At 40.8% G+C, this 14,478-nt stretch overlaps 1 protein-coding gene across 1 annotated transcript in view; it reads left to right on the top strand.

Moving 5' to 3' along the window:
• Positions 1–14,478, top strand: part of PRODH (proline dehydrogenase 1) — a 60,806-nt gene that overhangs the window by 45,149 nt on the left and 1,179 nt on the right. Inside the window, exons 7-12 of the mRNA XM_085881007.1 lie at positions 2,684–2,763; positions 2,902–2,983; positions 3,885–3,977; positions 4,083–4,229; positions 11,850–12,025; positions 12,597–12,695. Coding sequence (XP_085737133.1) covers positions 2,684–2,763; positions 2,902–2,983; positions 3,885–3,977; positions 4,083–4,229; positions 11,850–12,025; positions 12,597–12,695 — 677 coding nt within the window. The remainder of the gene's footprint in view (positions 1–2,683; positions 2,764–2,901; positions 2,984–3,884; positions 3,978–4,082; positions 4,230–11,849; positions 12,026–12,596; positions 12,696–14,478) is intronic.

Raw genomic sequence — 14,478 nt, 5'->3', positions numbered from 1 at the left:
TGAATACGTCTATAAAGTATGTACAATTAGAATGCGAGTACAGTACGTCTATAAAGTATGTACAATTAGAATGTGCGTACATCTGTAAAGTATGTTCAATTAGAATGCGAGTACAGTACGTCTATAAAGTATGTACAATTAGAATACGAGTACATCTATAAAGTAAATACAATTAAAATGAGAGTACATGTATAAAGTATGTCCAATTAGAATGAGAGTACATGTATAAAGTATGTACAATGAGAATGTGAGTACATGTATAAAGTATGTACAATGAGAATGTGAGTACATGTATAAAGTATGTACAATTAGAATGTGAATACATGTATAATGTATGTCCAATTAGAATGTGAGTACATGTGATTGGACGTGAGTACATGTATAAAGTATGTACAATTAGAATGTGAGTACATGTATAAAGTATGTACAATTAGAATGTGAGTACATGTGATTGGACGTGAGTACATGTATAAAGTATGTACAATTAGAATGTGAGTACATGTATAAAGTATGTACAATTAGAATGTGAATACATGTATAATGTATGTCCAATTAGAATGTGAGTACATGTGATTGGACGTGAGTACATGTATAAAGTATGTACAATTAGAATGTGAGTACATGTATAAAGTATGTACAATTAGAATGTGAATACATGTATAATGTATGTCCAATTAGAATGTGAGTACATGTGATTGGACGTGAGTACATGTATAAAGTATGTACAATTAGAATGTGAGTACATGTATAAAGTATGTACAATTAGAATGTGAGTACATGTATAAAGTATGTACAATTAGAATGTGAGTACATGAAAAAGTATGTACAATTAGAATGTGAATACGTCTATAAAGTATGTACAATTAGAATGTGAGTTCATCTGTATGTACAATTAAAATGTGAGTACGTCTATAAAGTATGTACAATTAAAATGTGAATACGTCTATAAAGTATGTACAATTAGAATGCGAGTACAGTACGTCTATAAAGTATGTACAATTAGAATGTGCGTACATCTGTAAAGTATGTACAATTAGAATGCGAGTACAGTACGTCTATAAAGTATGTACAATTAGAATGTGAGTACGTCTGTAAAGTATGTACAATTCGAATGTGAGTACATCTATATCGTATGTACAATTAGAATGTGAGTACGTCTGTAAAATACGTCCTCTAAAACCACATGAAACGAGGCTGGGTGAGGGTATGCGATCTTTGATTGCTCGTTCGAGTTTAGAGTATGCAACAGAGTATAGTCACCATTTTGAAAAAGGATAAATTTGTGATTGAAAGTTTGCAGAGAAGGGAAACTAAGACTGTTGCAGAAATTAAGGAACTATTGTATGCGGAACGACTGAGAGCATTTGGCCAACCAATATTGGTACATAATGATGTAAAGGTGTTGATATAGTGCATTCGTTCATAATGATGCATAGTTTTGATCAAGTAAACACAAATTATACAGCTGTCCAAGATTCGAAGTCGTGGGGTCGCAATTTCAGATTGAGCAAACCTGTACATAAAAGACTTTCAACTTCATCAGTGGTTTGGGTTTATTCCCGTCTGAACTCTGCTTGCTGAACATTCGTTATTACCTTCGGATTCTGCGAAAGGTTATGTTTTGGTCGCTGTGTATTTATTTATTTGTGAATATGTGTGTTTGTTTGTTATTCGCATAACTCAGAAATTATTAAACCGAATTGCATGAAATTTGGTGGGATGATTCGTGAGTATCCAAGGACGATTTGATTAGATTTTGGGAGCGATCGGGTCAAAGGTCAAGGTCAAGAAAAGGTCAAAAACACTCTTGAGCATAACTTCCTTCATAATACAGCTATCGACATGCAACCACCGCCATATTGTTCCATGACGAGATACTTTTCGGATATGTAGTGTCGGATTTGACTTAACGTCATTGGAAGTGCGTCTAAATGACGTCACAAGATGACGTAAATTTTCAATCTCATCAGTTTTGATCATACCGTTTTGTAGGACTTACCTTAAGGACGTCACACACCAAATTTGACTTTGATTGGACTGACCGTTATGACGTCATTGACGTTTGAACATGACGTTTTTCAATTGTGGCTAAAATGTCCCGATATTTTACATTCAAATATCTATATGATTTATAAAGCAAAGTCTCCCAAATCCAGGCATGAGGATCAGTACCAAAATATCTGTTTATTGATGTACAGGTTTTGCCAATTAACTCTGTAGTCAAGGTCAAGGTCACACTCAAGGTCAAAATATACTTGTAGGCATAGCTTCAGATCTAATAGAGCTATTGACATGAAACCAACGTTAAAACGTTCAGTGAACTACGAGCTTTCAGAATGGTAGTCCCCGATTGGACGTGATGTCCCCAGAAGTGCGTCAAAATGACGTCAAAAGATGACGTCATTTTTCAACTTTTTTATTTTTCAGTGTTTATCATTCCATTTTGTTGGACTGCCTTCAAGGAGGTTACACACCAAATTTGACGTCAATCGGACTGACGGTTGTGACGTCATGGACGTTTTAAAATGACGTTTTTCAAATGTGCCCGGAAAAAAGTTGCGGTGGCGAAGGTATGCGCTCCACCGAGTGCCCGTTCTAGTCTGAAACCTTTGGTGGCATCCATGGCCCAAATACTATTTGTGTTGTAACAATTGCATACTGCTTGTGCTGGGTTGTCTGACAGGACAGTCTCGCCAAGCTTGGAGTTGCCACTCGTGATGAGGCTGGACATTGGCTCACCTTAATTGACTCTGACTCCTCTGGGTGAGCTTGGAATTTAGAGTTTTTTTGTGGGGACTCATTCAAGGAGGGGTCAGTGCTAGTAGTGCCATTGGGTTTGCGATGCTTGTTATGGAATTCATGGCATTGATGTGTGGTTATGGTGGTGCTGTGTGATTGCAGGACGGTGGATCTTTGCGAGTGGAACCAACTGATCGACCAACGCACCGAGTGCTCGCGGTTACTTGTTGTTCCGAACCCGAAGGTAGGCTTTAAATCTCATTGGAATTTCTGCTCTGAAGGAAAAAGTTTACGGTGTCGAATATTTGAATTGTTATGCAATGTAATATAGACCAATGATCCAGAATGGGCATGGCGATTGTAATCTGCTGAACCATGTAAATGACCCACTTCTCCATTTAAGTAACCATTTCGTTTGAAACTAAACAACTGGTGAACCCGTTGGGTTCCTGTTGTGACAGCGGTTGATGAAAAAAATCATTTCAAGAAAAAAGAAAAGATAGTTCCAGCAAACTATACCGCTGAGGTTGTTTGCATTGATCAAAGAGTACTTGACTGAATCGGGAATTGATTGTTTAATAATTTTTTTCATTGCCCGATTTGAACGAAACTTGATATTGCGCGTCAATGTGAAAAAAAAACACGGAGAAAAGAAAGTCGAATAAATTATTGTGCGTAATCTTCTAAACACAATTTTATTTATAACACGGAAGTATTTGATCAAAATGGCTGTTTATTTTATGCTTAAAAAGAAATTGTTCTTTGTCTTTACTAAATGTTTGAGATTTTAAAATTAATCATTTCAAGAAAAAAAAGATAGCTCCAGCGAACTATACCGCTGAGGTTGTTTGCATTGATTAAATTCTCCCAAAGAGTACTTGACTGAAGTGGGAATTGATTTTTTTTATAATTTTTTCCGTTGCCCGATTTGAATTAAACTTGATACTGCACACCACAGGTGAATGGTGAGTAATGTGGCCCTAAAACTTTTGCACTATCGTGTACCGTTTTGGCTGTATTTCGGGAACATACATACATACATGATGAGAGTTTTAGTCATATATAGATAGATAAAGATCTTGCAGTTAAAAACAATTTGAATTGATCCATGTTTGACCTACTTATCCAACCACCCTGTGTTTCAGACAGGAACTGTGGAACCCTTGCTACAATCCTTCACTGGCGAGGAGGAGAGGCAGATGAAAAGAATGTTGCAGAGGATGCATACTCTCATTACTGTACGGAAATGCCCCTTTTCTGTTTCTTCTTCTGTTCATGCATCTTACGAAGCCTGAAATTATTTATTTTCTTCATTTCGATACTCCACCCACTCAAACCTCCAGGCGGCGGTGAAAAGCCGGGTGCGGTTGATGGTGGATGCAGAACAATCTTATTTCCAGCCAGCCATCAGTCGTTTGGCTTTGGAAATGATGCGCCAGTTCAACCACGACGATGCCGTTATCTTCAACACTTATCAGTGCTATCTACAGGTGAGCAAAGTGAACAGTGAGGGTGATAGGAAGAGCGTCTTGGAGTTAAGGAGACATGGTAGTGGAGTGTTGTTGGACCTGAGGAAAACAGTACCTCTTCAGAACAGCACGCTGTGACGAGGTATAATGTCAATGATTTTGATTGCAGCCCCTTTTTATATGCCCGATATATATATATATATATATATATATATATATATATATATATATATATATATATATATATATATATATATATATATATATATATATATATATATATATATATATATATATATATATATATATATATATATGGGTGTATTATGTGATACCGTTCGTCCATCTGTCTGTCTGTTGGGTGGTCACGAGAGTACCCTTATTGTCAGGTTTTCCGTGTGTGTGTGTGTGTGTCTGCAACGCGAGACTCCACAGCACAAACCAGTAAACCGATTTCGATGAAACTTGGCTAACAGGTGCCATATGAGCTGGGAGTGTGCGTGTTTGAGTTTCGTTGCTAAGCAACCACCCGTTGCTATGCAGCGGCCGAAAAACCACGTATGGTATTTTCAATACTTGTCCTACAGTTTTGAATGTGGAGAAATGAGACTTCGGAATTAAACACTTCGAGATATTTAGAAAATTTTACTCGAGCCGATTTTGATTTCGGTTTTCTTTTTCAAATGGTAGTCCTTCAAAAATAGGGTGTCTATTTACCGTCATTTTTTTTGTTTGTATGTAATGGACAGCTCTGGAGGCCAGAGGAGTCAACCAATTTTGATGAAACTTGACAGGTAGGTTCATACCAGGATCTAGTTCTATGATTTTGAGCACCGTTGCTATGGACACCACCGTTGCCTAGCAACGGGATTTTGAAATTTTAGAAAAATCCTAAAAAAATAATTTTTTCGAAAATCAAAAATCGGCTTCCAGACTTTTATGCGCACTATAATCAACCTGTTTGTCAAAAATTTTCAACCCGATCCGTCAAAAACTATGACTAGTATGCAATTATATAGCAACCACCCATGTCGCCTACTGGCTTGTCTGTCTAGTCTGTCTGTCCATTCCTGTCCGCACTCTAACTCCCAAAGTTTTCAACTTTCACGTTTCATATTTGGTACATAGGTACAAACTGTGGAGACGGTGTGTCGTGACATACGTTCGTCATCTAAAGTGGTTGCCATGGCAACCAGGATGCTGTTTTCCATGTCGTAGCACAATTCTGTATATACCTTCTTGTTCTTCATAAATTGACGCGTTTGAATATATAATTGTGTGTGTGTGTGTGTGTGTGTGCGTGCGCGCATGCATGTGTGTGTCACAGACTTTTTTGGGCGTATATTGTGCTCACTTGTGCTCTTGTTTCATTGTGTCATTGCTTGGCCTTCCTTGAGCAATCAGACGAGGTTCTCCAAAATTATTGATAAAAATACAAAATATGCCGATGACTGGTGAGGCCTGTGTGGGAATGACGTCAATCCTAGCCTGGCTTGCCTTTGAGGATAGATTATAAATCTGTTTTTACAAATCGAGCACAATCTCATTTTTGCGATGAGCGTTTGTCTGTTTATTTACATGTTTGTGGAGAGATATGAATAAGGTGAGGGTGGTTCGAGAGTGGAGATAAATTGATGAGTACAGAGGGAAGTGGAGGATTATAATGGTCAAGGCAGGGCAGAAGCTTGTTACTGTTGGAACTCACCCCTTATGAAGGGAAGAGAAGGAAGAATAAGAAGATTATATTTGAATAATCTCAGGCTCAGTGTTTTGAGATTTTCAGTTTTTATTTATTTTATTTTTTAAAGAAGATTGTAATAGAAACACCTGTCTTAGATGGAATAGTGAAACTTCTCCTGTGTACTCCAATCTGGAGTCCTTCATTGGACTCAGCATTGTGAAGAGAGATTGGGTTGAACTAAAACCCTTGTGCAGCTTGTTTACTTAATCTTTTGTAATTAATTGTACATTTAATTTGACGAACTAAACTACTCAAAAAGCTTGTGCCAAATCATGATGGGTTCTTGAAAATTTCCTATTTTTATAACTTTGCATTCCTGAGGTCAAGAATGTAAAAGATTATCGAATATTGCTTCATTTATAGCATCATTTGGGTTCTTATGCCTGGTGTTGACTTAATGGTAAGGGTGGTGGGCTTGGGATCCTCGGATCCTGAGTTCAAAAACCACTTGGCTGTTGAATTAATACCAGGTGGGGTCGACTCTGCCTATCATCCTTTCGAGGTGGGCGAAATGAGTGCCAGCTTGCTGGTATCCTGTCGGAGTGGCGACCCATCCAGGGTTGTGCCAAATAGACAAGGAGACTGCTTAGGCAACACCAAGGCTCTGGACAGAGTATGGTCCTGATGGAATGGATGGATTTGTGATCTTGCTTGTAAGGAAATAAATAAATAAATAAATTAGCATTGTGCATTTCGACTCTTTGCTGTGAAGTTCTTTGGAAAGTTTCAACTATCTCCTCATTTATCATTCTTGAGTAATTGTTGAAAAATAAAATGCTGTACTCAAACCTGGAACCTTCATTATTCAGTTGGAGAATTGCCTCAAGCTACGATCATCTCTTCTTTGATCCACATTGACGACCTTTCCAAAATCATAGGAACCTTTTTCTTGTCTCTGTCTCTGTTTCTCTTTCTCGCTGTCTTTCTCTAGTGACCTCAGGTTCTAGAGAGGGACTTGTACATGTACCACATGTTGGGAGACATTGTTTTACATTTACATGAATTGCAAAGAGAGTAACCGATGGACAAATCAAATTGATACAGTACATGAGATCTGAAGCCCTAGGATTTAGGATGGTTTATTTGGTTGCATATCTGCCATCAAATTTTCCTGTCTGGGTTTTATACCTGGCAAAGTCCAACTACACTGAGACTGATAGTACAGGCATTTTAGCAGAAATATTTGGTCAACCTCACACAAATTGCAACAAAAGCAAACTCAACAGATTTTGATTCCTGGATATGTCCTCAGTGCCAGAAAAAAAGTCCTAAGGGATCCTCCAGGGGAAAGTCCTGAAATGGAAATTCAATATGGCCGCCACCCGGCTTCGGGGAAAATGAGAAAATTGTAAAGATTGATATTTTAAAATGTAAATATATGTTTTTCTGCATTCTAATTGTTTCTAGTTATGATCAGTTTATTGATACACAAGAATAATTAGAAAAAAAGTGAAATGTATTGAGGGTAAAATAAAAAATTATGGCTTTTTTGTCCAAAAATGTCTATTTTTTCCCCCAAAAATATTTTGACTTGAGAAAGTTTGTTCATATAAGAAAATATGTATCCCCAGGCATACATACTATATATTTCCAGATACAGGGACATTAGTACTATCCTCTGGTGAAAGAATTAACACACAATATTAATTTGTTAGCACATGCAATATTGACAGCACGTGCATATACTCGACCCTGATGTTTGTCAGTGAACATGCACGACGCCACGGTGTCACTCCAGTAATCACCTTTGATCAGCCCCTCTGGTGGAAGGCCCTCATGATCATCAACTCGGAGCCTATGGGAAGTGATCTGAAAGGGATTGTCCTACGCTTGGGTGGCTTCCACGCAGAGATGAGTTTCCTCGGATGTATTGGACACCTCATGGTGTCATCCGGGCTTCAAGAACTCATGGAGTCGATATATGCCCCCAATGCAGTGATTCATATGTTTAGTGGCAAGGCCATTGCCCACGCAGTTCGCGCACACCTAATTGTTGATGCAGCCCTCAATGCCTTGCTGTTGACAAATGTGCTCAATGCTCCTCTGCCTTGCCTACCTGAAACATCAGACGGCAATAGGAATGAAGATCCGGACTTTGCCAAAGCAGCTGCAAGGCCGCAACATGACCAGCATACAGATCTAAGCAATAATCCAGACTTCAACGAAGCTTGTACCCTCTATGAGAAGCTGATGGCTGGGACACTCTCTGTGGAAGAAGTATGCAAGTCTGACGTCTTGAAACAAATCAAAGACCACCTTCAGAAGCATGCCGAGTCTGCAAAGATATCTTCGAGAACTGCAGCGCTCTGGGTTCAGTATATGGACACGTGAGACATTCTACGCAAATACATCCAGGCAGAGCGCACTGGGAACTGGGCACTACATCTACAGGCCATCCAGGAAATGCTGCCTTACCTGGCAGCCTCGGGCCACAACCTGTATGCCAAATCTGTGAGGGTGTATCTGCAGCAGATGTCCAACCTCAAAACTAAACATCCCAATGTCCAACAACGTTTTGATGAGGGGTTCCATGTGGTTCGACAAAGTGATCGCCTGTGGGCAGGTCTTTCATCTGACCTGATCATCGAACAAGTTCTGATGAGAAGTTTGAAGACCAGCGGGGGGCTCACACGAGGGCGAGGAATGACAGACCAACAACGGCTGGTATGGCTACTATCAATGCCTGCCTGTGCAGAAATAAACCAGGCAATGCAGGAGCTCACAGGTGTGAACTACAACACTGGAGAGCAGAAGAAGGACATGACCAAGGCAAGACAATCTCATGACTGATAGTACACACTATCAGCTCTTCAGTATTTACAGGAACGGAATCCGTTCAGTAGTGATCCACGTCTGAGGAACATTGCCACTGGAGTTCATGCACACCGCACTGTCAACGTCGATACAGCACATGCTGTAGGAGCCAAAATATTGAAATCTATGGATGGGAAAACACCTGCCGAGTACACATTTAAGAGGAAAGACCAAGTTGTCACCCTCGGCATGAAGTCATCTGTCAAGATTGATGGAGAGCAAGTCCAGGTTGACAAAAACTCCTCTTCCAGAGACTGATCACTGTTGCACAGACAGCAGAAGAACTGGAGTCGGCCTTCAAATATGAACTGTGCAGCATTCCACCAGCCCTCTTTGATTCCTCTCTTCAGCTCCGAGAAGCACACAAGCCAGTCTTTGCTGATGCCATCTGGGATCTTCATGGATCCGATGTCCCAGCCGATATGCCCAATGATGGGCAACAGTATGTTTTGGATGGCGGGGCACTTGTTCAACGCATTCCATGGTCTCGTGGATCTACATACAGAGACATATGCCACCAGTACACTGATTATGTAACGAAGAAGTATGGAGATGCCATAGTCGTGTTTGGTTATGAGAGTACCAACACGAAGGACATGACACACCAGAGACGGTCTAAAGGGAATGCTGGCACTACTGTGACATTTACAGCTGACATGCATCTCACAATGAAGAAGGAACAGTTTCTTGCCAATAGGCAAAATAAACAGTGATTCATTTTGATGTTGAGTGAAGAGCTTCAGAAGAAGAACTGTGAGACGCACCATGCCTCAGGGGATGCTGGTCTCCTGATTGTACTGAAGGCCGTGCAGTCCGCTACTGTCACCAACACTGTGTTCGTTGGTGATGACACAGACCTCCTCGTCCTCCTATGCTACCATGCAAGCTTAGAATCGCATGACCTCTTCTTTTGTCCCGAGCCAAAGAAGAACACGAAGAAGCCTCGCATCTGGAACATCAAGGCTACAAAGAAAATGATTGGTACAGACATATGCAAGCACATACTGTTTCTGCATGCAGTTCTTGGGTGCGACACGACATCTCGTCTTCATGGGATTGGAAAGGGAGCTTCCCTCAAAAAGTTTAAAGCAAACAACACATTCCGTGAGCAGGCCAAGGTTTTTGATACATATCCAGCTTCCGTATGTGATGTGGCAGGTGCAGGAGAAAAAACATTGGTGATAATCTACAACGGAAAGTCAACTGGCACCCTGGACACCCTCCGGTATCGGCGGTACAGGGACAAGGTGGCTTGGAGCTCCTCTCACGTGCAACCACAGACGTTACCACCAACATCAGAAGCAGCAAAGTATCACAGCCTGCGCGTGTATCTGCAAGTCCAAGAATGGAAGGGATGTGCAGATGAACTTCTTCCGACAGACTGGGGTTGGCAGAAGTGTGACGAGGGTTTTGTGCCACTTCAGACATCAATAGCTCCAGCTCCTGAAAAGATGTTACGTGTCATTAGGTGCAACTGCCAGGCTGAGTGTAGCACCATGAGATGCACATACAAGAAGCACAACATTGAGTGCACTCCAGCTTGTGGAAACTGCAGGGGCTCTGGCTGCACAAACACTCCATGTGACAATGATGAGGATGATGACAACATTGTCGAGTTCTAACTTGAATATGCTTGATTTTTCTCAACATGTATAGTAAGTTTATAATGGATGTAGTTTCTGAGTTTAATGCGAATTTTCATTTTCATTTCGAAACCTTCGTCAGGCAGATGTGATTGCCCCGAGTGGAATTGTGAATTTTGTCATGTTTCAATGATTTACATAATTATATTGTATTGCCAAAGACTTGATTTCATCTTGTGTCTTCAACGTTTCTGTTTTTTTTTTTTTTGTCCACGAGCCAAAATCAGTATCAGTTAAATTTTTTTTTCCGGGACAAAAAATTGACATTTTTGGACAAAAAAGCTATAATTTTTTTATTTTACCCTCAATACATTTCACTTTTTTATAATTATTCTTGTATATCAATATACTGACCATAACTAGAAACAATTAGAATGCAGAAAAACATATTTACATCTTAAAATATCAATCTTTACAATTTTCTCATTTTCCCCGAAGCCGGGTGGCGGCCATATTGGATTTCCATGATTTCAGGACTCCCCCCCCACCCCCGGAGGATCCCTTAGGACTTTTTTCTGTCACTGAGGACATATCCAGGAATCAAAATCTGTTGAGTTTGCTTTTGTTGCAATTTGTGGGAGGTCATCTGACATTTTGCCTGTACTATGATGCCACATCACATCACATTCATTGTCAGAAGGGAGAGTCACATCTGAGAGCATGGTGCTCTTTGGAAGCACACATAAAGCTGATCATCCCATTTTCATTGGGTTGTAGGCGATAAAGATTGCTAGATCGCAGAGTAGGCCATTGTGTGCTGGTTTCCCAGCCAAATTCTCGACTTGTAGATTTTAAAGGTTAGCGTAGGTAAATAGTAAACATTAGGTTTGTACATGCATAAAGTATGTGGATAAAGCACAGGCATGATGCACCAAATATCCTCTTCCTGTCTCACATTCCTTGTAGATTTTTGTCTATCTCAATATTATGGACAGGACAGAAACCCTGCATTTTTGTACATTTGTCTATTTTAGTGCAATCTGGCTACTGTTATAGTGTTTTAATTTCCTTTATCCGTGGTTACACCGGAATGAGCATTTTTCAATGTAGAGTCTTGCCAAGATGTACAGATTACAGTAAAGCAGAGAGTTGAATGTTCCTTATCAAAGTAGATCTGTGTAGACTCACACACACTGACACATGGAGTGATTACAATAGTCTTTCCCACCCTTTCAGAACCGGGCTCGACCAAGAAGCAAATTTGTGAATTTATGATTCCCAGTCGGATGCTGTGCAACCTTAAGTATGTCTCTTTCTGTATGTCTCTGTCTCTGTCTCTCTCTCTCTCTCTCTCTCTGGCTTAACGTCCTTCCGATGGACGGCGTGCACATGGATGCCTCGGCCTGCAAGTGAAATACCAGGGTCGCAGTTTATAGCCGGGTCAAGATTTGTTCCCAGGACAGTCTGTTATACCCTCGGGTTTTCCCATTCCCAAACCTCCAGGAGGCCTATGATGCAGTGACGGTGGACTTGGAGTTGTCACGACGGGAGGGCTGGCACTTTGGTGCTAAACTTGTACGTGGAGCCTACATGGAGCAGGAGAGGGAACGAGCAACAGTGGTGGGCTACCCTGATCCCATCAATCCCAGCGCAGAAAGCACCAGCCACATGTACCATCGGTATTCTCCGCTCATCCTACACTTCCTATGCCAGTCTTTCTTCAATCTATCGATCCTGTTTTAATGGGAAATCTTTTCCTTATCTTTGTTAAGATAAAGTCTGTTTTTGCTGACTAATAAATCATAAAATTTCAATAATTTGTTGACTGATTCATTTGTTATGTTGTTTTTCTCATTTCGTTAATTTATGCATAACATGGAGTCTTAACAAATGTAACATTATGTTGTTGACTCCAACGTCACATGACCTTGTTGTTATTTGGTTTTTCTTTTTTCATGGCAGTGCCTTGTGCACTTGGAAATGTGTGATCTCGGAGTATGATGTCGCGCTGACTGCTGGTACAGCAAATACCTTGAACCAAAAATTCTAAAATATGGAATAACCTTGTGATAGTTCAACACTTTTCTTTTTCCTTTGTATGCCTGCATTATGTAAATGAAATAATTTAAGCCTGTTTATTCACTAACTTTAACTTTTCACAAAGTTATGATTTATTACAGTATTGTTCGATAATTTATCATGACCTTGGCCCTATTGGCATAGGCACTAAACTCGCCGTTTCTCCTGCAGTTGCCTCAATTCCATATTGAAGGGTATTGCGGCCAGGGGTTGTGCCCGCGTCCTTGTCGCTTCACATAATGAAGGGACGATGAAGTATACCATCCAAAGGTACATCTCACGAGATATTAACCACATTTACCTGCACCATCATTCTCTGCCTCTCTGTATCAATGGTTACATGCTACCTCTCTTCGTACAAATCTGACAACAGATGGCTTTCTAAAGTGACTGCAGGTGGATGACAATCAGGTATGTTTTTGTAAAGCGAGTGTCGGTAGGTGACAATCACTAGTGGACTTGTTTGACGTGTGTGGTACGACTTTGTTGTGCGTGGTGCTAGCTTGACGTGCGTGGTGCTAGCTTGACGTGCGTGGTGCTAGCTTGACGTGCGTGGTGCTAGCTTGACGTGCGTGGTGCTAGCTTGACGTGCGTGGTCCGAGCTTGACGTGCGTGGTCCGAGCTTGACGTGCGTGGTCCGAGCTTGACGTGCGTGGTCCGAGCTTGACGTGCGTGGTCCGAGCTTGACGTGCGTGGTACGAGCTTGACGTGCGTGGTCCGAGCTTGACGTGCGTGGTCCGAGCTTGACGTGCGTGGTCCGAGCTTGACGTGCGTGGTACGAGCTTGACGTGCGTGGTACGAGCTTGACGTGCGTGGTCCGAGCTTGACGTGCGTGGTCCGAGCTTGACGTGCGTGGTACGAGCTTGACGTGCGTGGTACGAGCTTGACGTGCGTGGTGCTAGTTTGATTTGCGTGGTACGAGCTTGATGTATGCGGTACTAGCTCGATGTACACTACCGGTCAAAAGTTTTAGAACACCCCCATTTTTCCAGTTTTTACGAAAATCTAAGCAGTTCAAGTCCAGTGAATAACCTGAAATGGTACAAAGCTAAGCGGTAAACTGCCAGAGGTTTAAAAAAAAAGAAGTTTAGGTTACCAAAAACTGAAAAATAATGTAAATTTCAGAGTTGTTAAAAAAGGCCCTTTTCAGGGAACAAGTAATGGGTTAGCAACTGTAGCTGTTCTGCAGCAATGGAAGTAAATTCAGCCTTGAAAGTTGATGCAAACAATTCCCACAGGTGTCCCAACTTTTGTTGATTAGTTACAAACCCTTTGTCTGTATAAAAGCAGTGTTGGAACAGACTGTGTTGCTACACCCTCTGAAGCATTACTTGGACAATATTGCACTGCAGGAAGTATTATATTGCTATCATAATGGTGAGAAAAAGACAATTAACAAAGGAAGACAGACAGACCATTTAACAGAGTGACTGGCACCCTGAACCAAAAGGGCTACCACAGCATTTTGCAGCGCCATGCAATACCCTCTGATCCATACCTAGTTTGTCAGGGGTTCATCCTACAGCAAGATAACGACCCAAAACATACCTCCAGGCTATGTCAGAACTACCTTGGAAGAAAATAAGACGGTCGGCTTCAAATCATGGAATGGCCAGCACAGTCTCCAGACTTAAACCCCATCGAGCTGGTTTGGGATGAACTGGACAGAAGGGTGAAAGCAAAGCAACCTACAAGTGCAACACAACTGTTGGAACGTCTGCAACAGTGTTGGGAAGAACTTTCCGAACAATATTTGATTTTCATTGTCGAAAGAATGCCACGAGTATGTTCGGCTGTTGTATCTGCAAAAGGTGGCTACTTTGATAAGTCAAAAATTTATATTAAATTTTGTTCAACAAAACGATTCCATGATTTCTTTTTTATCTTCAATTGTTTATTTGTTCTATGCTTTAATTTCAGAGTACATTGAAACATTAAACTGCTTAAATTTCAGTAAAAACTGGAAAAATGGGGGTGTTCTAAAACTTTTGAGCAGTGGTGTACATTGTCAAACCTTGCTGTCCAGTAGCATATCCATTTAAATGGCATACCC

The sequence above is a fragment of the Eptatretus burgeri genome, chromosome 5 (assembly GCF_056783735.1).
Source record: "Eptatretus burgeri isolate ZD-2024b chromosome 5, Ebu_testis_v1, whole genome shotgun sequence".
Classification (NCBI taxonomy): Eukaryota; Metazoa; Chordata; class Myxini; order Myxiniformes; family Myxinidae; genus Eptatretus; species Eptatretus burgeri.
This window is presented reverse-complemented; position numbering and strand designations above follow the sequence as displayed.